General features: G+C 43.3%; 1 protein-coding gene across 29 annotated transcripts in view; it reads left to right on the plus strand.

The window, feature by feature from the left end:
* Positions 1-26,397, plus strand: part of CTNND2 (catenin delta 2) — a 3,139,673-nt gene that overhangs the window by 1,803,097 nt on the left and 1,310,179 nt on the right. For 18 of the 29 annotated variants that reach the window (XM_069219651.1, XM_069219660.1, XM_069219653.1 and 15 more), the window contains 2 exons: positions 6,532-6,609; positions 11,234-11,486. In XM_069219651.1, coding sequence (XP_069075752.1) covers positions 6,532-6,609; positions 11,234-11,486 — 331 coding nt within the window. The remainder of the gene's footprint in view (positions 1-6,531; positions 6,610-11,233; positions 11,487-26,397) is intronic. The other 11 variants (XM_069219654.1, XM_069219662.1, XM_069219671.1 and 8 more) reach the window with 1 other exon arrangement.

The raw sequence follows: 26,397 nt of genomic DNA on the forward strand, positions 1-26,397 counted from the left end.
CTCGTGCAGGATATGTGTGAGACGTCATAGATTCATGCCTGTGCTATGACCAGGAATGAATCCGGATTTGTCCTCGTGCACCAGCTGAGAGTTATAGGGCACCAGCCAATTGGCAAGCAGCTTGCATAGGACTTTTATGTCTGCATTTATCATAGTGAGCGGTCTATAAGAAGAAGGTTCAACTTCATCACCGCCAGGCTGAAGGAACAGGCATGTTTCCCCTCTCGAATTGTTGGCGGTAACACCCCTCGCTCTCGTGCCTGAATGAACACCTTCAGGAAACCCTGCATGAGTGTCACTGAAAATGTCTGGTAAAACTCGGGCGGAAAGCCATCCCCTCCGGCGCCTTCCCCTGTGCTAGCAGCTTGAGCACTGTCTGCAATTCTTCCAAATCTATAGGGGCGTCTAGGGATTCAATCGCTGCCGGTGCCATTTGCAAAAGGGTTAGCCCTTCCTGGAATGGGCCATAACATTCCAGGACTATGTTAGGGTCCGCTGTGTATACGCTTTGAAGGTGCAGCTGAAAGGTGTCCAGCATCCATGCTCTGCTGGTAACCCTGGTCCCATCCTCCGGTATTAAGTGGATTTTGCGGCGATGGCTGTTCCCATCCCAGTATCCATGCCGGTAGGCTACCTGGTATGTACCCTACCCTGTGTAGTGTCTGTCAATATTGTTTTAGCATATATTTGTCCAGGCGGTCGCATATGTCAGCTATACAACGTCTCACTGTGAGTTTGCTATGCTTCATACGTGGTTGTGACTGGTCCCCATTCTGCAGTGCGACCAATGCTGCCTCCTCTCTGCTGAGGTCCCTCTGAAGCTGTCTCTGCACTCCACACATTAAGCTCATGCAATGGACACTTAACACAGCTTTTATGGCCTCCCACTCCATCGCGCTGCTTGACGCTGTACACCAGTTGACCGTCATGTCGTCAGTCAGTGCCCCTGAAAGAATCTCCCCACCAACTACGTTTTCCAGTATGTCTACGGACTCTCCCGTTTCGTACCTCCCCACCACAGGACACAGCTAACAGGGGTGTGATCTGAGAGAAATCATGCCATGTGCATCACCACTAAGTCCTCCAGATGCATCTACCCCTTCACTAGTATCCTGTCCAACCTACTACATGTATTGTTTGTGGCCGAGTAACATGTGTATATCTGCCTGTCCGGATGTCTGGTTCGCCAAATGTCCACGAATCCCATGTTTTGCATTACTTCCCGAAGCGTGTTTGCCATTAGGGGTTTGGTGCCCGCCCTAGAAGGTATTCTGTCCAGGTCAGCATCTAATATGTAATTAAAATCGCCGAGCCACATGACTGGCACATCTACTTTGCGCGTCAGCAGGTCCTGCATGGAGTGGAAAAAAGTTGGGCCATCATTGTTAGGCACATAGGAGTTCAGAAGGGCTATATCAACACCATCCAGTTTACCCTTAAGCTTCACATATCTGCAACCCACCTTGGCCTCAAAACACATGAGAGCCAAGAGAACATCCGGCGCCACCCAGATCAATGTGCCCCCGTAGCATATGTCATATATGATTAATGAAATAGCTGTCCTTGTCATTTCTTAGCTAGTCCTGCTGCTTCTGCATCATCTAGGTGTGTTTCCTGTAAGCAGGCTATGGATTTTATATGCCTCTTTAAGAAAGTGGGTACCCTATACCTCTTAGTGTATGTCCCTAATCTTTGGACATTCCAAGTCAAGAGTTTGTATTCAGCCCCCATCATTTGGCATATCTTTTACAGTTTTTCCGTCAATTCTTTGCAATGGTATGTTACCCACTATCTGCTCCCCACTATGAAAGTCTATCAAACAACACAATACAAACTTCCTGTTCCCATCCACACCCACGGATATTCCTAGCACAATTATACGGCCATCTATGCCCAACCCACACATGTGCCAGGAAGTGCACTGCATCCCAGCCTTTCCAACAGGGACCGGCTAACGCAAATAACTGATTCTGCTCCCGGCCTATTGTTCAGCTCCATTATGTCACAATCAGCTACCAATCATTGTTGAATGTGCTCCTCTTCCACCCTCGCACCCCTTGTCCAGCGTCATGTCAGGTAAGACCCCATTTTAAGCATCTACATCTACTCAACATGCAACCCGCTGCCGCACAGTACTGGCCCACTACACCATCATACTATGGTTGTACACCACCCCAATCACTTATTTTTACATGCAGTATCCAAATATCATACGCAACTGTTTATTCATGCCTCCTCATTATTCCCCATCTCCAGGGCAACCAAAGTATCCAATATGAGGTCCGACCCTGGGCTGGGGCCCGCGAGTCTGCATCATCAGATGCTGGATGCATTTCCACATCCTGCTTCTCCCCTCAGTCTCTGCAGACAGCTGCAGGGTGCCATCCTCGCTTACTGTGACCCTCCGCTCACCCGGGTGGGTTGTGTTTGTTTGGAGCATCGCTGGATGGTCCTCGACGGTGTGCTCTCCCCTTGATCAACTTCCCCATGTAAGCTTATGAGTACGGGGGTGCACGGCAGGAGTGCATCTACTTGGACCTCTAGCCATTCCTATAGCTCCTCCGGGCTGTCAGAAAAATTTGCCTTTCCTTGAGCCAGCATTTTTCGCCTGTCTGGGAACAAGAGCATTTACTGTAGCTGGTGCGTCCGTAAATTTTGCTTGACATTCGGATATGATTTGCGCTATGCACTTGTTTTGTGATCTTATTGTTTCCATATTGCAGAGTCTGTCGCTCTTGAACCTTCCGTAGGATGCAGTCCCTGTCCCGATAATTAAGTATTTTTGGTTATGATGGCTTGTGGTGATGCTCCTGGTGGCCGCCTTGATACCAGCGCCCTGTGTGACCTCTCCACTGCAAAAACATTTGAGAGGCCCAGGGGTTGAGTTGTTCTCACACCCAATTTTCCAGGAACTGTTCTGTGGAATCACCCTCCAGTCCCTATGGGAAACCCAGCACTCTGATATTACCGCGTCAGGAGCGGCCCTCTGCGTCCTCTGCACTCCTCTCCAGCTCCCCGGCGGTTGTAGTTAACTGAGCTATTTGTTGCTTCAGGGTTGCCATTTCCCTTTGCAGGTCTGGTGTGCTGCCTTTCACTGTAGTGACCTTGTCCACCACTTTACACAAGTCTGCCCTCAACAAGTTGTCATCTATTAACACTGTCTCTATTTTATGCTCCAAGGCAGTTCTACAGCCCTAAATAGCTGCCAATAAGTCTGCTCGTGTGAGCTCCACCTCATCCTGCATTTTGTTCTCCCATTTTAGCTCCTTTGTGGTGTTATAGACAGGGACTAATACAAAAATCACAACTTAACCCATCCCAAAGAGTGATAGCCAAGGCCGAACTGCAATGCCATGTCATTTCTGAACAGGAGACAAAATAACCCCAGAAGTGTTTCAGCCCATGTTCAAAAAATGAGGGGATTTAGGAGGGATTATGGTCCAGTGTATATCCTCCCAGTGGAAATGTCAAGAAATACGTAATACACTGTTCCAACCAAAAAAGAACGAAAACAAATGGCGGGGTCCTAAATTTTAGGAGCAAGAAACCTCACACATCCATAGGATGTCATGCTTCATCATCGGTACTGCTCCTCGTCAGACCGGCGCTGCAATGTCTGACGGGCACCACCCCTAATGGGGGGGCTCTTTGCCGGAGATCTTTTTCAATGATGGTGCCGTGACCCCAGAAGTGAATGAGTGAAAAAGGAGATCGAAAAAAATCGTGGTTAAAATTGGCTCACAAGACTGCCACTGGGTCGATAGTTTTATTGGACCAGATGGACAGCCAGGGCCAAGATTAAAAGATATATATAGTCAAAAGAGTGAACCAGAGGTAATGCTCAATCACTCTGTATAGGATAGTGAAGGGGGGAATTGGGGATTTTCCAAAACCTACCCTATCATGGGTCAACATGTTTCGCATCCTGGTGGTCCATACGGATCCAGTGATGCTTCATCAGGACCTAGATGACTACGTGAATCTCCAATTTATATGAGCCACATATGTTTCCTAATTCGAGTGTACAGTTTAACAAAGGCCAGAGATTATCTGGGAGAAATAACCGTCACTTACATAAACATGGAACCACTAATTCCTAATTGTCGCCAGTCCTACATTAGAGAACGAGCATCCTAGGAACACATAGACCTATAATCCAGCGTAATTAACGTTTGGTAAATACGTTGCTGGTGGGCGGAGAACCTACCCAGGTCCGCGGTCCCTGCGGTGTTTCAGCCCATGCCTCAAGCTGAAGTGTCCCTTATGAAGCAGAGCTGAGGGTGGCTTGCAAATGATTGGTCCCTGTCTGTAGTGACAGAGATGAGCTGAACAGAATGGAGGGAGATGCGCTCAAAGTAACTATTGTGGTTCCGACTGTTTCAACAGTTTCTCAATTGATAGTGGCTGTTTATCCTCTAAAAAAGTTGTTTTCCTTTTCTCCCGTTCAAACAAAGCACGCCCCAACATGTGAATTTGCAGAACATGAGCTGCCCGGATGCTGTTTGCCTTTGTGTGATTCTCACATACGTTTTCCTTTGATCATAAATGTGCTTATGCTGCTCCTTGCACGCTTTAAGGGAAGCTAGGAAAAGTGGATTGCTTGATATAGGCTGTTGTCAACACAGAAATAAGTGTCAGTAGAGAGCTTAATGAGCCCTACTACTACAATTAGGCCAAATCAAAAGTTTAATGTTACAATACTAAGAAATGCTGTCAATCAAGCTATGAATCTATAGTGAGTGGTTCGCAATATAAGAAACAATTGTTTATAGAAAACTGTACTTTATTTCTAAATGTAATTCATGAGTGTGTGTCTCTGTGTAGAAATGGCACTCTATAAAAAAGGTTCATTATCAAACCTGCATGACTCACACAGCATCTTTTCACACCTATTCAAATGCACCACAATATTTTATCGACGTTTAACTTCAACCTTGAAACTTCACTTCGCATTCAGTGTCGACTGCCGCCAATCAAAAGTGGTGGGGTGGAAGGGGGGGAGAATAATAATAATGAAAAAAATTTACCTGCCGCTCCAGTCCCACCTGCCTCAGTGCTCCTGGCTCTCCCAGCAGTCACTGGGGCACAAAGCACAGGCTCCCAATCCAGATGCTGCTCTCATGCGATACCAAGCATGAGAGCAGCAACCGGGATTGGTCTGCGTGGGCTGGACTGACACTCGCTCAGGCACATGGAGCCTGTGCCATTTCTCCACTCTGCTGTGCAACACAGCTGGGTTGGAGAAATGTAAGTTTGCATGTCGGTATAGCCATCCTAAGACGGCCGGCCAAACCGACATGCGCACTTTACAGTGCCCACCACTCCTCATCCTTATGGCCAAGCCACACCCGACCTAGGTACTATAGCTGTCAGAGAGACAGTGACAAATAAAATTATAATATTTTTTTTTAAATCATTTTATTTGTCACTGCCTGACTTTGAACATGGGGGAGACGCTCCTCCGCTTTTACGAGGAGACGCCCCTGTCTGCATCCTTCTAAGCTATTTTTTCTCTGATTTTGTTTTGTGTCCTTGCATGGTTCACATGATACAAGTCAGCCAGAATAATTTGCAGTTTGCTATGCAACAGGTGTCTTGCTGTGTATCCGACACTGTAATACCCTAAGAAGCTTCCGCTGGAATGTCCAGGTTAGGCAAAATAGAGAGAAGTGCAGACCAAATGATCTTTTCAGTTTAAGATTCTTGTGATGTTACAGCGTCCTGCATTGCAGAAGCTGTGCCTGAACTGGAGCTGCATTCATAAGGTAGCCCTCAGAGCTGCAGCAAGAACTCAGGTGTGTGGTGGGAGACGTCACCTGTTTCCGCTTCTGACCTCACAGACAAGTGGAATGCATCAATTTCTACATGTGAAATATCTTGATTTACTTTCAAATATACAAACTAAAATGGCGCAGACTGTGTGCGTTGTATTAATCATTTGTATTGATTCCAGTCGTGAACTCCTATGCATGTCCTGTTCGAGCTTTATGTTCAATGTCACTACTGTTTTCTATTCTAGCGTTCCACCATTTCCATTTCCACTGAAATCTCCAGTGTGTGTGCGTGCATATGTGTGTGGTAGTGCATGCATATGTGTGTCTGCATATACTAGTGTGTATTGTGTGTGTTTCTATGTGCATGTGTGATATTTGTGTGTGTCTGCGAGCTGACAGTCTCCTGGTAGTTACAACACTGTCATTTTCTACCCCTCTTTTGTCCCTTTCTATGCCATGTTCATGCCATTGTCATTAGCAGATTTGGACTTAAAATCATTTTTCCATGAGGAAAATTGATTTTTTTCTTTCGAGGTGCCAGATAGGTTTTTACAGATATTCATAATATAATGGTAATACCTCTCTAATATCGCATGGGATTATCTCAGCATAGTTGGAATATCTGGTGGTGTTCATATGCACCACCCAGAGTCATATTGTCGTGATATGTTATATTCTCTTTGTAATGCTGTAATATTTTTTTTCAAATGTGAGCGAATTCTTCCACTGTTTCAAGTCTCTATTCCTCACTTTTCAGAGACTGTCCCTGATTTTGATCCTATGTCCCTGATTTTTAAGAGTGTTGTCCCCGATTTCTCTGTGGGAGAGTTGAGAGGTATGTGAATATTCTTTCCAATGATTTTTTTCTATGAATGTGGGTTATTGCCCCTAAATAATTGAAAATATGTATGCAAATATGCAGTAGTTTATGCTAAATATATGCCCTCTTCAAACATTATTTGATGGATGACTTTGGTGAGAGGATTATCACCACAAAACAGAATGCTAACAGAAGTCAGTTTCTTAATACAATATGCACTTTAACTATGCAACACATTTACATTTAGATTTCTACACAGGAATGTCAGAGCTCAGGTCTGTTTTGTGAGAGATCGAAATTAATTTCATCTTCTGCCAAGCAGGTGTGCGTTACTTTTGGAGGAAGATTTATAAGATTATTTCTGGTCAACTGTTGCCAGCATGGCCCAAAGTGAGCAACGCCCTGCCCTGCGTTTTACAGCAGACTGATTTTATACCAGGCCCCTATCTGAGACTCGAGTACGAGAGAGAACAGGTTAATATCAAGGTGTCCAGGCCACGCCTTTTCTCTTTACTGATGTTTACATCAGTTAAATAGTTTAGAATGCAGCGTAGTTTTGAGAACATATATAAACGTCACCTCTGTCTAGGGGCACGCGCTCAGTCGCGGCTCATACCTGCTCTGACAGTCACAGAGCGAGTTCAGGACCCGTCGGTGAATGGGACTTTGAGTGGACGCAAATCTGAACTCCAGCTCTGAGTGCGTCCTCCTCGGTCCCTGGTGACCCACGTATATGCGTCTATTCCAGAAAGAGCGTTATCAAAGCAGAGCTCCATCACGGAGAAAAGCACAAAAATCACACAGTCTGTCAGGCATGAACAGTCTCTGTCCTTGGCATGTAGTATGTGTGTCTTTCTTTAATTTATGAATGCCCCCTTGTCTCTGTTCCTTTAAGTGTCTGGTGTACAAATGTCGGATTTGACTGAAGTATTTCCTTCAGTAGAAACCCTGCTCTTGAGAAGTCACACCCTATGCTTTGTAACTTCTTGTACAAGCGGTAGTGTTGTTTGTAAGAAGCAGTTTAATTTCAGAAAGTATTTTCAGAGCTGTGTTTGAACTCATATTTGTCACAAATTAAAAGCTCTGCTATGTTACAAAATAGTGAAAAATGGCGGTGTCTTTGACGTTACAGTAAATTGTTGGCTTTCTCAATATATGCTCTCTCATATATGCATACTGAGGCCGCATTCTAGAAAAGTCAATACAATCCTCTGTAATGTAATACTTGAAGAACTGTTTGCATAGCTAATGCTCTGGAGAAAGGAGTGGCTCAGCTGAAAATGTGCAACCACACCCTGCTTGCTAACTGTATTTTATGATACGTTTACACATGTAATATCTATAATGAACGCTTGATTCTACTTACAGCGTCCGTGTACATCTAATTTCTTGTTTGAACATGTTTTAGTATTCTAGGCTCTTTTTTAAAAAGAGACTTGCGTCAGTTTTTTAATTAAGCTTGGGTGTATTGCGAACAAACATTTAAAACTTCCAAACAATAGTTAATGTAGGACATGTAAATAAAATCATACAACGCAATATTCATAGGATATAAACTCGAGATAATATTGCTAAAAATATCAATAAGCATAAAAGAATATAGAACATACGCTGTAAATACTGTATAAATACAGTAGGAACATGGGAGGAATGCAAATTAAAGAGAACAGTATGGACTGTTTAGTACATTTAGAAAACAAATGATAACATCAAGGTGACGTGATTAATAGTAATATAAATATGTTTATGAATGATAAACAATCTCGGATAGTAGAGTAAAAGCAATAAGATAAATTAATTTGTAATAATTCTTCATCTGATTTTGTAATAATCTTATTAACAAGGGAGGGAGAGGGAGATCAATAGGTTGTTAGTAGAAGCCATAAAATATCCCTCTTTATAGCTAAAGATGTAGAGGGGCATAATTAATGTTAATTTATGATGAAAGCAAATGGCATTCCACCAGAATATGAAAGTTACATTTTGAGCTGGTTTCCAATTTGATGTGATTAAGTGAAAAGTAACAGTCAATGGTAAATCTATCACCTTATGACGTGGGGTTACGTGAGACCACTGAGGTGCTAAACTGCCCAAAAAGATATTACATATGAAAAAGGGAAAAGTAATTTTAAAAATCTTATTAATTTGCCACAAGACCATTTTCCAAAATTGGTGAATAGGAGGGCATTTACATAACATATGTTTTAAATCAGTGATTGGGCATGGACAAGACCATCAAGAAGAGTCTGAAGTAGGAGAGAAGGATTTTAGTGTCATAGGGGTGAATAAGAGACAATGATAAATACAGTAAAGGGTTTAAGTGGTATTTGCAGCTCTCGTTGTTTTTTGAAGCTTAAGCCATATCTTGTCCCAGATAGTAGTATGCCAACATTTTAATAAATCTTTTCCCCAAGCTAAATGTGTTTTGAAATCAGTAAAGGATACAAGATGACCATTTGTGAGAAGTTGTGATTTCCAGCACAAACCTTTGGCTCACCAGGTTTTCCAATATATAAAACAATTCTTGATTCGCAAATTATGGCAAATAGGTTGTTGCTGATAGGTATCGACCGAAGGGTATGTTGATGGAAGGAGAGGCCACAGGAGCTTGTAGGAATGAGAACTAATGGGAGAGCGTAATTGAGAAATAGGGATTGCAAGGATTCCCTTACATTCTAAAGGAATGATATGGAATTTCTTTGATATCAGCCACAAGGAAGGATGTAGGGGAAGATCTATAGAAAGACATCTGGTAGCTTGCTTTAAGGAGAACACGTAATGGTATTTTTTTAAATCTTGGAATTTAAGGCCTCAATTTGATTTATCTTTTCATAATGAATGAGGACAAGGCTATATGAGGAGAATCGCATTTCCAGAGAAATTTTGCTAAGATAGAATCTATTTTCTTAAAATAATAGTCAGGGATATGGATAGGAATCATAACAATAACATATAGTACCATAGGAGTGAGCAGCATTTTAATAGAGTCAATTCTGCCATCCGGTGATATTATCATTCAGTCTTTTGGTGATTAATTCAAAATTTAGTTTTAAAGTTTCTTTAATTGTTTGAGAAAAACATAATCCCCAAAACTTTATTTTGGACAGCCACCAAGCAAAACCTGATTGTTAAAAAATCAAGTTGCTTTTAAAAGCTGTATTTCTAAGTCCTCTGTAGAAGAGGGCACCAAGAAAACACACCAGCGCCACAGGCAGCAGCTGCATGAAACTCACCTCTTTATGTTACCACTGTTGCTGCTGTGTTGCCCCACTGTTTAAAGTGAAAAATTGCAGTCATAGAAAGCAAACAAAACCGTACAACGCTCTCTCTACTTGGAGCTAAAATGTACACATTGCTTTCTGTTTTACAAATAGAGGGTCACCACCCAAGTAAGTTGGTGGCAAATTGGATCTTTTCAGGCACTGGTAAATGCAACAGAGACAACAAGTGCAAACTCGACAGCAGGAGAAACGCTGAGAAAGACTCTCTTATGTCCTTAGCAGAAGAAAGCTCATTGTGTAATTACAGCACTGCCTCAAAAAGGAAGGGATGTTTTCACTATAATCCGGCCATTGCCGGAAGCCTCTGGGGCATAAATATCCCCCTTAGGCTGTGGCAGGTTCCTCAGGCTCCCCTTGCGGCCTCTCAGCTGTCACTGCGGCGTCCATGGCAACGACCGGCACATCCACAGGTAGCTGATGTACACTTAGAGAGGCCCAGGTAGAGACTGAGGGAGCATCAAGGGTCCATGGGTTCTCCGCGTACCTGAGAGATAGCTGTAACAGACACAAACTCTGACATGTACCTGCACCCACTCTACTGACAGCCAGTTCCACACTGCACCAGAAATACGCATTGTACTGCTCTGTTAGGCGAGTAATAGCAAGAGCAGCATAATGTTGAAGCTGTGGTCTCTGATTGGTCACAATCACAGCTCCCCAGAAAGTGTTTTCTAATTTGTAATTATGCTTATTGTCCGCAGAATTAAAGAGTTCCTGTTTATGCATGCACACTGTTTTTTAAACAAAATGGCCTATTTTACCTAAGCAGTACATTGAGGGGATAATATTTATTCTGTGATCTGCACAAGTGAAGCATACAAAAAGATCAAACGAGATGTCCATCTATCCTCGTGTCTGAATACGGGTTTGCGTACAATAACTAAGCTAGAAATTAAAGCCAGCAATATCCAGAGATATCAGAAAGCTGCCAAATCTGCCACCAAGTGCATCCTCTGTGGGACACCGCTATAAAGTTGTCAGATATGTGACCTTCACAGCTCTAGGTATAATATTTTACTTTGGAGATCAAATTATCTTTTATTGTTCCTACAGTCTGTAATGTCTTACCATTTTAGGAGGCCACAATAATATGATCAGTTAACTGTTGGTTACAATGTTTGCTTGCCTTTGTACTGTCTTTACATACTGAAGCAGCATTGAGAACCCTATTGCCAGCTAAACTATTTGCCACGAATGCAGCATCTTACTGGAAGTCTTCATTTATGACTGTTTTTTCTTATTTTTTCTATTTCAAACCCTCGTTTATTTGTGTGTATTTTTCCTCTGCCTAGACCTGGTGAACCATTTCTGTGAACAGGTCCTCAATTTTTTACTTTGTCCCTACTTTCCTGTCGTAGCCCCATCTTCCCCTGGTGTCGACTCCGTACCCTTACAGCGCACAGGCAGCCAGCACGGCACACAGAATGCAACGGGGACCTTCCAGAGGGCCAGCTATGCTGCAGGCCCAGCTGCCAATTACGCAGACCCCTACAGAACATTGCAGTATTGTCCTTCTGTGGAATCACCATACAGCAAATCGGGGCCCGCCATCCCACCCGAAGGGACCTTGGCCAGGTCACCTTCCATTGACAGCATTCAGAAGGATCCCAGGTGGGTGAAATCCATTTCTGCCCGCCATTTTTTCCATTGACTGTGTGGTCTACCACTGCAGCCTGCATCATCCATATCTGATGTGGTAACAAAAAAAGCATTCCTTGATTGTGACTACATTTTTGCTAACAACCATTTGTCATGTATATTTGTGAAAATGTCCTGAGAAAAATCACATTTCATGCTACAACAGGTTGTGAACCTTAAATGGCGGATATCAACGTCAGTGGCTTAAGGATATTGTTTCTTTGTGACCTAGTAAAAGTGGGCAGTTGGTGGAATCAAAATGTAAACACAAGTAATGCCCAGAATGCCTTAATGCCGGTGGTACAAGTGGGTGACCAGAGTGGATTTCTCCATTTGCTTTTTTTTGTGAGCCTTACTCATCTGCAACGGCAGTTAAAGTTCCAGGAATCAGAAAAGTCTATTGGTAAATATGCTGCAAATGTATGCTGAAAAATTGCACAGTGATTGGTGAATTTGCTTTATGCTCAACTTCAAAGCAGGTACACGACTATAAAAAAACTATCTAATACATGAAACGAATAAGACATAGGTCCATTTCATTGTGATATGCAATTAGAAGAGGGGAATAAGAAACACATACAAAAAAAAATATGCTAAAAAAATATTAGATTGCATATTTACCAGTGATAAGAATTAGCAATGTTTTCTAGTTTGTAAAAAAAAAAAAAAAAAAAAAAGTATTTTGCGAAGTCTGATTTGACTTCGCGTAGAATCTGAGTTACACATGTGAGACCAAAGCCTCATACAAGAAACAGGGAAAACATGCGCCTTAAGTATTGTACATAAGAGTAATGTCGCTAGTACCACACTTAATTTCTTGTAGGTGAGTAACTTCTAATGCAGACTCTTAGCTAGCCCACTATGCATTTTTTTCGACTAATGAGACTGAAATGCATTTTGTCAGTCAGATTGGGTGTGAGTTTTGATTTCCATTTTAGTAGAAAAGGTCGTTGGTCTTCTCGTTAACTGAGGTAAAAGATAATAGTCCCATGTTGCCTTAACCAGGATAACACAGCTGTTTGAAGTGAATTGATAACATCCTTGAATGTGACAGCATCTGTAGTGCTCTGTCCTGTCTGATGACAGATGTTGCTGGTGAACAGAGTGATGCAAAAGGCATTGTTCACTATTAACGGACCTAGTATACAAATTTGTTGGCATTAAATGAACCAGATTTTAAAGTTATAAGTGCAAATGTTGCTCACAATATTCAGTTAGTGAGTGTTAGGTGTAGCAAGAAAAATAAGGGGATGATGTCAGTCTGTACGATTTATGTGGCCTGATAAAAAAAAAATATATGTTATAGATGCTGGCCCAAAAGTTTGCTCCAATACTAATTGTGTTTTTTTAGTAGAAAATACATACCACGAAAATTAAATAGAAACATCATGGTCTAAAGCAAAACTGCATTTTTGCACGTTTGTGAAATATAGGAGGAAACATAGAAAAACTAATAATTGCCCCAAAGTGTCATGCTGGCTCACCAGCAATAAGTTAACTTTGATTATTTTTTTTTAATGTTCACTGTGTATCTCTTCCGTGTTACATTTTATTTTATCCTTATGTCAGGAGAGAACTTTGCAGAGAGAAACCAAATATTCTAGTTTCTCAGTTACACGAGTCAAATGGACGCTGTAAGCTGTCAAACGAAACCTAAGCACCTGTCTCTTTTATCTGCACTTCCCCGTTAAGATTTTCCCATGTGATGAGTCCAGTAGCTGAAGGACAATGTGCATTCAATGAAAAACATGTGACAGTCTTTATGATATGCTTACTAATTTAATTGATGTCATATGTGATGTCATCGGTTAAAACAAGGTTGCTGAGTTTCAATGTGTAGCAATTTAACATTTTCTAGTTTTTGTTAACTTAACATTATGTTACAGCTTTTCATTGAATTTCTTTCTTTTTTTCTGAATATGCCAACGGAAGTTTATTCTGTCATGGGACATTTCAGAGGTGAGAGTCCACTCTGTAATGTGTGAGACAAACCGCTGCGACTTTGGCCGACTAATCCATCGGTTACACTCCATAACTATCTTGCTAGTGAGATGTGCAACAGAACAGGCCTCCATTTCTTATAAATTCCCTCTGGTTTACACACCTCTGTCCCTAACGTTATATAAATGTTCAGCTGTATAGAAGCCCACTTCTGTAATGTGTGAGGAGATAGTTGCGTCTTTAGGGTAACTGAACAACCCCTTTTAATTTTCAGTTGATGTAAGCAACGAAGGCCCTGATTACGAGTACGACAGTCCTAAAACCGCCGAACTGCAGTGTTGGTCTGACCGTCACATCCTTGGCAGTCCGATGGACAGATTTGGATGCTGGTGGTGAGACTGCCACAAGACTGTAGCCATCGCCAGGATCTTGGATCTCGACGTGTTGGCGGTGGGGAAAGCCGTGGTTAGGCACGGTGGTGCTGATGCCATTACCGCTGTGCTGATCACAACTTGCCTTTCCACTTGCCTTTTCATGGCAGGGACAGCACCATGAAAAGGTCAGTGGAAAGGCAGAGAGGGGGCCACAGGGGGATCCATGCACCGACCATGCCCATATCATGGGCAGTGCAGAGGCCCTTCTGTCAGCATAGTCAGAATGCGTACTGTCTCCAATCGCAACAGTGCTCATTCTGACTGTGCAGATGACACAAACAGTGCGGCGGCATTGGCCACAGCTCTCCCTTAGAGCTGAAGCCAATGCTGTTGCACTGTTTCCACTGATTGGCCCAGCAGGAACATCACTATACAGTGGACGGGAGGCTGCCGGCTTAGCGACGTCCTCCCAGCTGCTGCATTGGCGATCTGGCAGTCAGACCACCAAAGCCCAAATCAGGCCGTAAGTGTATACCACGCTCTGGAAACTGAAACACACATTAATATGTGAGTTAGACTGCGTATGGTGAGGAAATAGTCTGAAAACTGCATGTAAGTAATTTATGTATACGTCTGTATGTGGAGAACCTAACGTGTGTGCAGGTGGATGTTTGCTCTGAATCAGGAAACTTCGCTTTGTAGAGAATGAGCTTAACTAGCAGATTGTGTTACATTTCGCTAACTCCTGTTTACCGAAGCAGTTTAAAATCACAACATTGCAATTTCTCTTGTCTGCTGTTTGAAATTTTCAGTAACCATGTCAACACAACATAAGAATGAGTTGCACTGAAGGCGAATGTGAGGGAATGGTGGCTTTTTGATGTGCACCCATACTTTGTGTTTTGGACTTAAAGAGTAACTTCCTTGGAGCTGGTGGTACCGTGCCAGAGGAGATATTCTGAATCATAATGCTGTAAAATGTACTGCTCTCACACTGGCAAGGCTAGACACCGAGAATGACGCCCAAATAAAGCGAATGCATACAATAGGAAGCATTGAAGGAAAAGGAACTTATTTGCATAATTATAGCAAACATTTGCATTTAGGCAAAACGTGCAGTTGTGTTACCCCTTGGCTAGCTAACGTGATTTAAATACACTGGCACTCGAGAATAAGGGCTCTCAAATAATGGAGTGGATGGACCTTTTAATAAAGTTGGAGACCAGAAAGAGAGGTAGGACTATGAGATCCATCCATTAAATCTGTTGTCCTTAATGATAATTAGAGTGGACACTTTTTATGAATTTGGAAAAACATTAGAATGCTTGCATTGGTTTAAAGTTCAAGTGTATTATGTACCTTTGTAGGTAAAACGTGTAATAATGTTTTAGGGGGAAAAGTTAGTGTCATGAAAGTATTTTGTGAAATATCTGCCTGATTTTGTGGAAGCCTATTTTTGTAGTTTCAATATTACATTTGTACCCTGAAACTGTATGTGAATAGAACGTGGCACAAAAAAAGTATATGTAATATGTTAATCACTGCAACTTCCTTTTCTTTTCTTTTAAATTCACAACTCTATAGTGACAGAAGTTTTCGAAGTGATGCATTTCTGGATGGTTTTAACAAGCATGCAATTCACGTACATATTAAATTGTATAATAGGAAAAAAAGCAGTGAATACTTTCAGGCATTTGCAGGATGAGCAATACAGCAGTGATGGCATTCATTTAAATTATTATTTTTACCTGTAAATTGGTTGTTTAGGCTCTTCTTCAGATTTCTTTGTTAGAGTGGACGGTGTCCTGGTTTTGTAAAATGTGTTTATCTGACTAATAGAAGTGGCGTGTTTTGGTTCTTAGGCTGACGTCTTTGATTGCTTGTTTCCATCAACTACAGTTTTATGTATGCTCTGAATGAAAATGCCTCTCACTTGATCCCTGATGCACCCATGTCATACTGATACTATTTATCTTGCCTTACTATAGTAAGAAATTACTAATCACTTTTTACCAGTGTGTATTCCGTGTTCCCACTCACCGTTTTCAATGAAGGAAGAGACTGAAACTGTATAGCTATTTTTGGGGATGGTTATTAATTTGATCTAGATGTTTCCCAAGTCATGTATTTGGTGATCAGCTTGTCCCCATCTTTCCTGGCGGAAATCATAGAAAAAGAAGACCCAGGAGGGTGCACATAAGCCTAGTTAGCGGAAGGCATTTTTGCCAACGAGATTGACTGTCACCACTGGATGCTTCCTTATGCTTCAGACTCATTGTCTCTTGCTCCTGAAGAAGTAGAATTAGGGAACTAACATAAAGAATAGACCAGTGGCATTATAAAAATGAGATTATTCAGGTGACTTTGGCCACACCAAATAAAGTTCTTCTGGATTTGGAGCACGCTGCGGTGTAGAAAAACTGAGTTTAGGTCAGATCAGGGAAAAGCTAGGGATTGTGTTTAGATGTTTGAGGTTAGAAAAATTGTACTAATAGGAGTGGGATCTCCCAGCCAAGCTGTGCCACAATTCGTGCAGTAGAAGATCAGTAGAAGCATATCCCTAACTCACTACACCAAGAAGCAGATTATTTGCTCACACTTTTTCCAATCCTCATTTGTCTGAATCTGCCATTTAAAGATGAGTAAGCCAGCTTTCAGGTTTCTAATCCTGCCCTCAGCACTTGACCAAAAATCATGTGATCCTTGGCGAATCACCTAATTTTCTTGTGCCTACTACTGTAAGTATATGAAATGTATTTGTTTAATTCAAGGAAGGAAATCCCCACTTGAATGTGCAGCGCATTATTGCTTTTCAACTAGATTTGCATTTTTTTAATACCAAAAAATATATACATATTCAGAAAATAAGACTAGTATAAATAAGAGGACAACTGCAAAAGTAACATTAAGTGCAAAAAAATGCATTTGGGTGCAACTAAGTTTTCAAAAGAGGAATGTTAGATCCTTTAAAGAAACGTAGGAGTACACAGTAGCATTCTTTCGGTGTAATTTGGTTCCTGCTCACACTTAGGCCCACTGTTTGGGTAGAGCCTTCTCCTGCCTATGTGCTGCCATCCTGCTCATGCCCCCAAACACTTGTAAGAGGATTAAGGATTCCATCGGTTTTGTGGCACTGTTTCAAACTCTAAGCACTCCTTTCACTATCAGACACAGATCATGTCATTGTGGGTGATGTTTCTTGCTGTTCTATTTGTACACAGAGAGTGATGGAAAGAGAATGGTAGAAACGTGCTGGTGTGTCCTCCAAGTGCAAACCTAGTGGTACCCACTGATATCCTCTCATGACATTCCTTATGGAGGCATTGAATTATCCCCTATGTCTGGCTACACATGCTTTGCTGGCTGAAGGGAAATCCCCCAGCAGTGATTTAGCAAGTGTGCCTTGAGTCATAGTACTAGTGAGGAAAATGAGGCACCCTGGCCCTTATTTGGTAGTAACAAAAATACATAATAGGGTGCAGCTGACCCCTCACATGCCTTGTGCCGCTGCACCTCCTGCACTCAAAATAGCCAAGCCACCATTATATAGAATGAACTCCTTTATCTTTTGTAGAATGCAGATCCCTTCCCTCTTGAGGGAATCTGCAAGGAATCTCTGGCTGTATTGCAAATGTGCCCACTGGTAACAATAAAACTGCAGGGCTTCCCTATATCAAAAATAGTATGGCAGTACAAGGACAATCCCTCCAATTTCCTAAATTTGCCTTGAATACATGGTAGCAAGGGGGAAACCTAGGAAATACCAGGTCATAGGATGCACCCAGTACTGAGTGATGCACAAGCAGAGTTCTGTCACTCAGCCTTGCATTGCTTTTTGGTGGAAAAGGACATGGGCATTGTGATAACACTACTGCCTTGCTAATATCTACTAGTCATCTTCATGGCAACTTTAAAAAATTGCAATAAAAAAAACTAACAGTGAGAGTACTTTGGCAAGGCATTGATAGAAACGTAGATCGAGGAAATAGTGGCCCTTGTATCCGCATGAGTTTTGCAGTTGCGTGGCTTCTGTGTCAGTATTTATTAACTAGACACTAAGCATTGCATCCCCGAAATATAATATATAACACGCATCCTCACTAAGAGTTTAGGCCATAGAATCTGCATACACGATGCAGGCTTTAAAGACGACGATTCAGCAACTGTTTTTGAAAATTAGAGATTTAAAGCAAAAGATCAGAATGATGTTGGGTAGAAACAGTGTCTAAATGTGATTTGTATAAGCCAGAGCCAAAGATCTCTCATATATGTACAGCAATTAACATTACATATGTTTAATAGTCATAGTACTTTTGTAGACTGGCCATAGTCAATAACTAGACTTGGGGTCAGGCGTGTTGAGAGGTTCAGGCCCCTTCTCCCTTTGTATCCTAAGAGAAGAATACACAGGCTTTTGCTTCAGACCTTCATACATAAAGATCCCATTGTGGCCTTTCAGCTTGAAAGTCGTGATGGCCATATAGGACTTCCAGACAGATTTCCCGTGAAGCAAATCGAATATCTTTTGATTTGTTTCTTAAGTCTTTGTCAGTTTTGTTGAAAGTTGAGTAAAACATTGCTACAGCATCTACATCAGGAGCCATGTATTTGTGGGGTGAAGACAGGATTTACAAGAAATGATACAGCGCACAGCAGCCAAAGCTAAGCTTACCTAAAACCCCACTGAGCAAGGCTGCGTGTCTCCGCAGCAAAGGGAATTCGATTTTCTTTCGGTACTACACACGAGAAGTCCTCTACAAAGTTAATTGCAAAAAGGTGGCAGGGAAAATAATAATCTGAGAGCTATATGTTAAATCTTTCGACAAAAGTAATTGGCACTTTGGGCATTTCACTGGGTGCGCTAAGCCTGTCTTTCAGAACAGCTCGGAGATAGGGCTAAGATAGGCTATGTATGAAGGGAGAGAGAAACCGATGTCACACGGATCAGTAGTCTTGATTCCTAATGCCACAATTGCAACGGAAACAAATGCAGTCATCAAAAATTGCCCTTCCTTATCTCAGTATTTTTTTTTGCAGCATATGTTATCTAAGTTGTATATTACTTGATAAATTATTTTTGGGCTTCCTAAGTATCCCAAAGGTAGGCAAGGACATCTTCAACATTTATTGATTTCCTGTTGCATGATTGCCCCCCTTGTAACTCCCGACCATGCCATAAGAACACCCAATCCCCACTATTTTACTTAAGTTACTTCAACAGAGAATTCGCTCTCCTGACAGATTTGAAATGGTGTTTATGAACAGAAAATTGCCCCAAATCCCGAACCTTTGAATAGGGATTTTATGGCATTTTGACTGCAGAACCCACTTTTTCCTGCTATAAGTGACCCTGCCGTCTACATAGGTATAGGATTGTTCTCCACCTCCCTACAATAAAAATAAAATAGGCCAATCAGTCAAATTTATTTTGGATCTGAAAAGATGTATTAAACAATATGCTTCAATAAAATACATACAATCTAATAATAATGTAAAAACGTTATTTCCCTCTTTCACTATAACCCCTTCTGTGCCGCGAACGTAATGGTTACGTCCTGCGGCACAGTGCTGCTGTGCCCAGGACGTAACCATTACGTCCTGGGCACACAGCCCAGAGGGAGCGCTAGCGCTCCCTCTGTGGGGTTCTGCCCCACCCCCCCAAATCAGGGATGGAAGGGGAAGCCCTTCCTCTTCCACCCTGACCCCCCCCCCCCCCCTCCCCCTGTGACGTCAGTGCGCGAGCACCTCTTGTTCAAGCTACAGGGATACAACAAGCTACAAGAAACCTTTCCTATAGCTGCCCAGCTGACCAATGACAACTGGCTCTGGACTGACCCTACTATTGGATTGGCCATGTGCCTGACACCTTGAGAGTTTCTTGGTACCTCTTTTGAGGTCCTGGGGGCTTTAGAAGTGTACCTCTGTGGTTATTTGGGACATAAAGGACTAAAGTTAAAAGGTAAATTCATTGAGTAGGATAAACCTAGTTGGTGTAGCCAACGTATGCTCCAATACGGTCAGTGTTAAATTATGCCTTGGTCCCTGTCTACCACGACCATTGAATATCATTGGCTGTTTGTGCTTCTTGGTGCTGTTTTTACATAACATTTTAACAAATCATACCCCCTGTTCCCCTTATTGTATTCCTGTTGTATTTGTGCAATTTTGTTTATTACATGTTACTTTACATTTCTAAATTATTTGGGGATTTTTATTGCTTTGCATATTGACTTTATGACTGCTTTAGTGCTGCCTAAATATCTAACACAGTGCCTCTAAGTTAAACCAGTCAGCTCTGTGCCATAGCTGGCAGTGGGTTTAGCTCAAATATATTTTGTGACATTAGTGGTATACATTGGCAAGGATTGTGAATATTACTTGAGGTAGGTACTTAACCCCAATCCCCCACCAAACTAATAGCCTAGTTTTGTGCATGCAGCCTGTATGACTTAGAGGAACTGGTGTTACTTTAAATAAAATCCCACTCGGGAAAACACAGGGGAGCATGCAGTAGTTCACCTACTGCTCTCCTCAAGGTTGTTGACACATTCACAAAGGGGCACCAAAGAGGACACCTGCCCCTCTTCCCCGCTGTGAGTCAGTTATCACCTTCTTCTGTGTTTCTGACACCATTGTTGCATATCCCTGCGCCATGCAATTAAGAGATGCCACATTTACGCCTCCTTCTACTTGTGATTCAGAATGCACCGTAAAACCTATTCTACAGATTTCTCGGACTCACAAAACGGGATTATTAGATAGAAAAAAACATATTTTGTCGTCCAAAACCCTGTATTTTTGTGAATCGCAGGGTTTTACATCACAAAGCAGCTTTGTATACCTGGCCCAGGGTGTGAGAACCACTATATGTAGCTCAATTAATATCATATAGGCTCCAGTAGCTATTCTCACCAGGAATATATAGTAGTACTTCACGTTGCTGTCTCTGGCATTATCAGAACTCACATGCCAAATGTATGACATTTGTACAGTGGAGCAGTCGGTGGATCACCTATAGAGCTCTCTGCCACGAAGACATTTTTGTCTTATGCCATCATGACAAATCTTTAACGTCAACTCATATGAATACAAACCACCAATTTGCTATACAAAGGGAACTCTGTTAACATTCAAAAGTAGTCATGAGGCTGCATGTAGCTATTTCAAAATCCCATTAATAAAAACATAATAAATATGTGAACGGCTGTAGCAGGCACACACAGGTGGCTGTCATAGGGATGTACTCTGTCGTCTGTGATGAAAACGCTTATCCTTGAAAATGCGGGCGCGCACATACTTTCAGCTGATAGGAAGAACTGGAGCCCTTTATCACTCTGCATAGAATATACCTGGATGTCAAACATCTGATGGACCATGATTAAGATGCTGCAACGGGTGAGAGCATATTCGGACATCCTTAAAGCAGATGTCTTGAGCTCCGCACTATGCACTGGTTTAAAGACATTGCATACAGTGTTTGCAGTCCAAGATTACATTATTTTTGGCCAAGAGTTCCACAGTGCAACCCAGTCTTGGAGCATCATTAGGACGTACTTGTAATCCCAGGGAGCCCAGTAATTGGAGCTGCTGGTCCCATCCCCTGAACTCTGGGCAGAAGTCCGTGTAGAATTAACGAACACCGTGTGGAATTGGATACTTTACAGTGAATGCCCCGATTATTCCCCATTACCTGTTTGGGCCACAACAGTTCGACTCGTAATGGCCAGAGTTTCGGATCCCCAGATATACCTCCCAGGCCAGTAGTGGCATGCCTTGCTATGAAAATGCCAACCAATTAACGGACCACTGGTGACGTGGGCTCTGGCAACGACAGAATGGGGTCAGACATGAACCTGCTTAACTGGAAAGCAGTCAAAGTTCTGATGTTTTCACTTAATGGTCACTTTAGTAATTCGTGGGTATTTACTTGGTTAAATCAGTATGTGCGGTCTTTATGATGTTTTTGTTCAGCTTATATTTTTGCTGAGAAGAGGAATCCATTATTGTATAGAGGAATGCACAGCGGTCTTCACTTTAAATATTAATTGCTTGGTGTACTTAGGTAGCATATGTTTATCTGCCATTGTATTTATCTTCACATCTGACACCAGCTGATAAATGTTTGTACCTGCATTGTTTTATCTCTGGGAGATGATTTAGGCAGTATAAGCTATAAAAAAAATGGAATTTTTTAATTTAACTTAAAGCTTCAATTCAATTCAGCAAGTTAGTCTAATACTCTATTGTGAGATAATGCTCTTGGAAGATCCCTATCAACTCTTCTTGTACATTTGCATAGACCAGGCATCTACCAGTGTTTAATAATTTGTTCGGCGGCTGGTGATGTCACTATCACAGATACTATTTGATGTTATATCTTCGAATGTGTAAGTGGCGTGGGTGCCAGGCTGTGATCACTTTAAAGCGAGACAGAGATGGTGCCTAAGGTGTTGTTAGCAAGGGCTGTCAGATTACCAATACAAATAGTAAACAGGGGAAGGTGGGAAGAGGGTGTCAAAGACTTATTTCACCTAGGGTTTCTGAAAATCCCCTTGAATCAGCTTTTATAGGTCAGTCATAGTTCCTTTACTAAAAAATGGTTTAGGTCATATAGGTAGTCAGATTTATGGAAACATAATTGACTTGGGTTCCCTTGAATGGGACTATGTCAAATTGCTGCAGTGGTGATGGTGTTGTTATCAACCCAAGTATGATTTTGGTACTTTTATACTGTGGAAAGGTTAACGTGCCGAGAGGAGACCCCTCTAGGGTGTACACCAAATGTCCCCTTCTTACCAGGAGGAATGTTGGCTCATATACCATCGTAGTGCAAGGAAGTGTATGTTTGCAAACTGATATTTTTCTGCTTCCTTAGCTTCAGCTTCCATCAACCGCCCAAAATACAATCATATACAGTTCATTTCATAGTAGACTCTTCCTGCCCTAGTTTAATTCCCCTTGCACTGCCTTGGGCCAAATGACGCACACCAGGAAACTGATGCATCTCACAGCAGAGGAGAGTGCGAAGAGGTGGAGGTGAGCCAGAGGCGAGTGCGAGGAGGTGAGCCAGAAGAGGGTGAGAGGAGGTGGAGGTGAGTCAGAGGAGAGTGCAAAGAGGTGGAGTTGAGCCAGAGGAGAGTGCAAAGAGGTGGAGGTGAGCCAAAGGGGAGTGAAAGGAGGTGGAGGTGAGCCAGAGGAGAGTGCGAAGAGGTGGAGGTGAGCCATAGGAGAGTGCAAGAAGGTGGAGGTGAGCCAAAGGGGAGTGCGAGGAGGTGGAGGTGAGCCAGAGGAGAGTGCGAAGAGGTGGAGGTGAGCCATAGGAGAGTGCGAGGAGGTGGAGGTGAGCCATAGGAGAGTGCGAGGAGGTGGAGGTGAGCCAAAGGAGAGTGCGAGGAGGTGGAGGTGAGCCAGAGGAGAGTGCGAGGAGGTGGAGGTGAGGCAGAGGAGAGTGCGAGGAGGTGCAGGTGAGCCAGAGGAGAGTGCGAGGAGGTGGAGGTGAGCCAGAGGAGGGTGCAAGGAGGGGAAGGTGAGCCAGAGGAGGGTGCGAGGAGGGGGAGGTGAGCCATAGGAGAGTGCGAGGAGGTGGAGGTGAGCCATAGGAGAGTGCGAGGAGGTGGAGGTGAGCCATAGGAGAGTGCGAGGAGGTGGAGGTGAGCCATAGGAGAGTGCGAGGAGGTGGAGGTGAGCCAAAGGAGAGTGCGAGGAGGTGGAGGTGAGGCAGAGGAGAGTGCGAGGAGGTGGAGGTGAGGCAGAGGAGAGTACGAGGAGGTGCAGGTGAGCCAGAGGAGAGTGCGAGGAGGTGGAGGTGAGCCAGAGGAGGGTGCAAGGAGGTGGAGGTGAACCATAGGAGAGTGCGAGGAGGTGGAGGTGAGCCATAGGAGAGTGCGAGGAGGTGGAGGTGAGCCATAGGAGAGTGCGAGGAGGTGGAGGTGAGCCAGAGGATGGTGCGAGGAGGTGGAGGTGAGCCATAGGAGAGTGCGAGGAGGTGGAGGTGAGCCAGAGGAGAGTGCAAGGAGGTGGAGATGAGCCAGAGGAGAGTGCGAGGAGGTTGAGGTGAGGCAGAGGAGAGTGCGAGGAGGTGGTGGTGAGCCAGAGGAGAGTGCGAGGAGGTGGAGGTGAGCCAGAGGAGGGTGCGAGGAGGTGGAGGTGAGCCATAGGAGAGTGCGAGGAGGTGGAGGTGAGCCATAGGAGAGTGCGAGGAGGTGGAGGTGAGCCAGAGGATGGTGCGAGGAGGTGGAGGTGAGCCAGAGGATGGTGCGAGGAGGTGGAGGAGAGCCAGAGGAGCGTGCGAGGAGGTGGAGGTGAGCCAGAGGAGAGTGCGAGGAGGTGGAGGTGAGCCAGAGGAGGGTGCAAGGAGGTGGAGGTGAGCCAGAGGAGGGTGCGAGGAGGTGGAGGTGAGAGCCAGAGGAGGGTGCGAGGAGGTGAGCCAGAGGAGGGTGCGAGGAGGTGGAGGTGAGCCAGAGGAGAGTGCGAGGAGGTGGAGGTGAGCCATAGGAGAGTGCGAGGAGGTGGAGGTGAGCCATAGGAGAGTGCGAGGAGGTGGAGGTGAGCCAGAGGAGGGTGCGAGGAGGTGGAGGTGAGCCAGAGGATGGTGCGAGGAGGTGGAGGTGAGCCAGAGGAGGGTGCGAGGAGGTGGAGGTGAGCCAGAGGAGAGTGCGAGGAGGTGGAGGTGAGCCAGAGGAGGGTGCGAGGAGGTGGAGGTGAGCCAGAGAGAGGAGGAAAAGGGGTAAATACGTAGTTGAATGGTTGGTTATCATGCATTAGGTGTCACGACAGACAATGACACATTGAGGCTGCAGGCAGCAATGTCTAAACAAATTGGTAGACTCCATGGCGTAGTATTGTAATTCTGAATAGGCACGGCCTTCAACCGTATATACGTTTTTATTACGTTATTCTAGCAAAGTCTCCTGTTAAGCCATTGGGAAATATTCTGCATTTAATTTATTGGTATGCACTGCAATTGTTCCTCAAATGCATCAAATGGCATGTGTGGAAAAAGTGCATTGAAAATTACTGTAATGAGAGTCCACATTCAACACACTTAAACACCAAGGCTTCGACTTGCAGTAATAACCCTTTTGAGAGTGTAAATACAAATGTACAGTTAGTAACTCATTGTTTGCTGTGCTGCTGATCTCACTCCTGCCACCACAACGATGGTAAAGTAATTGCTAGCAGAGATTGACAATAAATCTGTGAGCACAGATCTATTCTGCAAATCTGTATGAATGTAACACATTACAAAACCTTTGGTGAGGTTGCAGTATCAAAGGCCTGAGGATACACACCCATGTACTTTACCTTTTAGGACCTTTCTAATAAATCACATGCACACATCCAGAAACGGAGAGTTCATGATATTCTGTTTTAATTGGTGCCAAGATGATGTTAAATATGGGCCTATAAACATAATTTACCGCTCTCGAGTACTTTGGCCGTACCTCAGCCTTTTTCAAATTTTATAACTATGAGATGCATGCGGTTTACACGGTGGGGACGGAGGAGGGCACAGCTGTAAAAATGACGTTTCCAATTTCAGATCTATGCTTAAATATGGCATCGCCTGAGCACCAGCAGCAAGAAGCCTGACACTGAATCTGACACTGAAGTTTTGTGACTTGTATTGGAGATAATAGAAGAGCAAGCTAAGCTGGACAGGATGACATAATATATATTTCTTTCAAAATGTCTCCATTTGCTGATTTATTGTTTTTACTAAAACAAGAGTGGAGTGAGATTGTGGGGATTGTTTTCTGACCGGGTGTTGTTTGCCGCCTCCATCCTGGGAAAACGTTTTCCCCCTCAATAACTTGGATTCCCTCTGAATTTCGTGTAAAATACAGGGAGAAAGAGTGGATGTGAGAACATGGCAGTGACAGTTCTTCATTTGTAAATAAAACCGTGCTGGTGCCGTAAGCCCTCCTCCTAAACACGGGGCTTCTGCAGTTAAATGTGCTAACACGGAATACTGAGGCTGCGTAATCCTGAAACCATCTCGGGCCCCTTTAATCCATTTACAGCCGCTACCTGCCCCTTCAGCTCACTCTTGCAGCTTTCTGCTTTCCCCCTTTGTGATGCTTTCTCGTTTTTCTCTTCCTCCGTTTATAGTAAATGCTTGAGGCAGAAAGATAAGTGCCGGCCCTCATTAATAAGTGCCGGTGCCCGGCAGAGGAAACAACAAGCACAAATTAAACACTGGTTAGTGATGGTGAGCTGGAGGTGTAGACCATGAAAAGACAATGAAGGGTATAGGATTTCAACCTGTGAAGGTGAGAAGCAGCAGTAAGGCATAGTAGGAAGACTAAGAATTTTCTCATTTGAACACATTATTACATTTGGAGCAAACAGTTATGCCCTGAACTCACTATTGTATTTTTATAGTACTACATGGCAAGGATTGGTCCCCAAAGGTAGGGTCACCAGATTTTCAGGAACAAAAACCGGGACAGGTGAGACATAAAAGAAGGACTAAAGACTTTACACTCACTTTTATATCTGGCATGTCCCGTTTTTTTGCTTAGCTTTGTGAATGCGTGCCTATACATGTGTGTGTTTATTTATATATA

The sequence above is a fragment of the Pleurodeles waltl genome, chromosome 2_2, assembly GCF_031143425.1.
Source record: "Pleurodeles waltl isolate 20211129_DDA chromosome 2_2, aPleWal1.hap1.20221129, whole genome shotgun sequence".
Taxonomy (NCBI): domain Eukaryota; kingdom Metazoa; phylum Chordata; class Amphibia; order Caudata; family Salamandridae; genus Pleurodeles; species Pleurodeles waltl.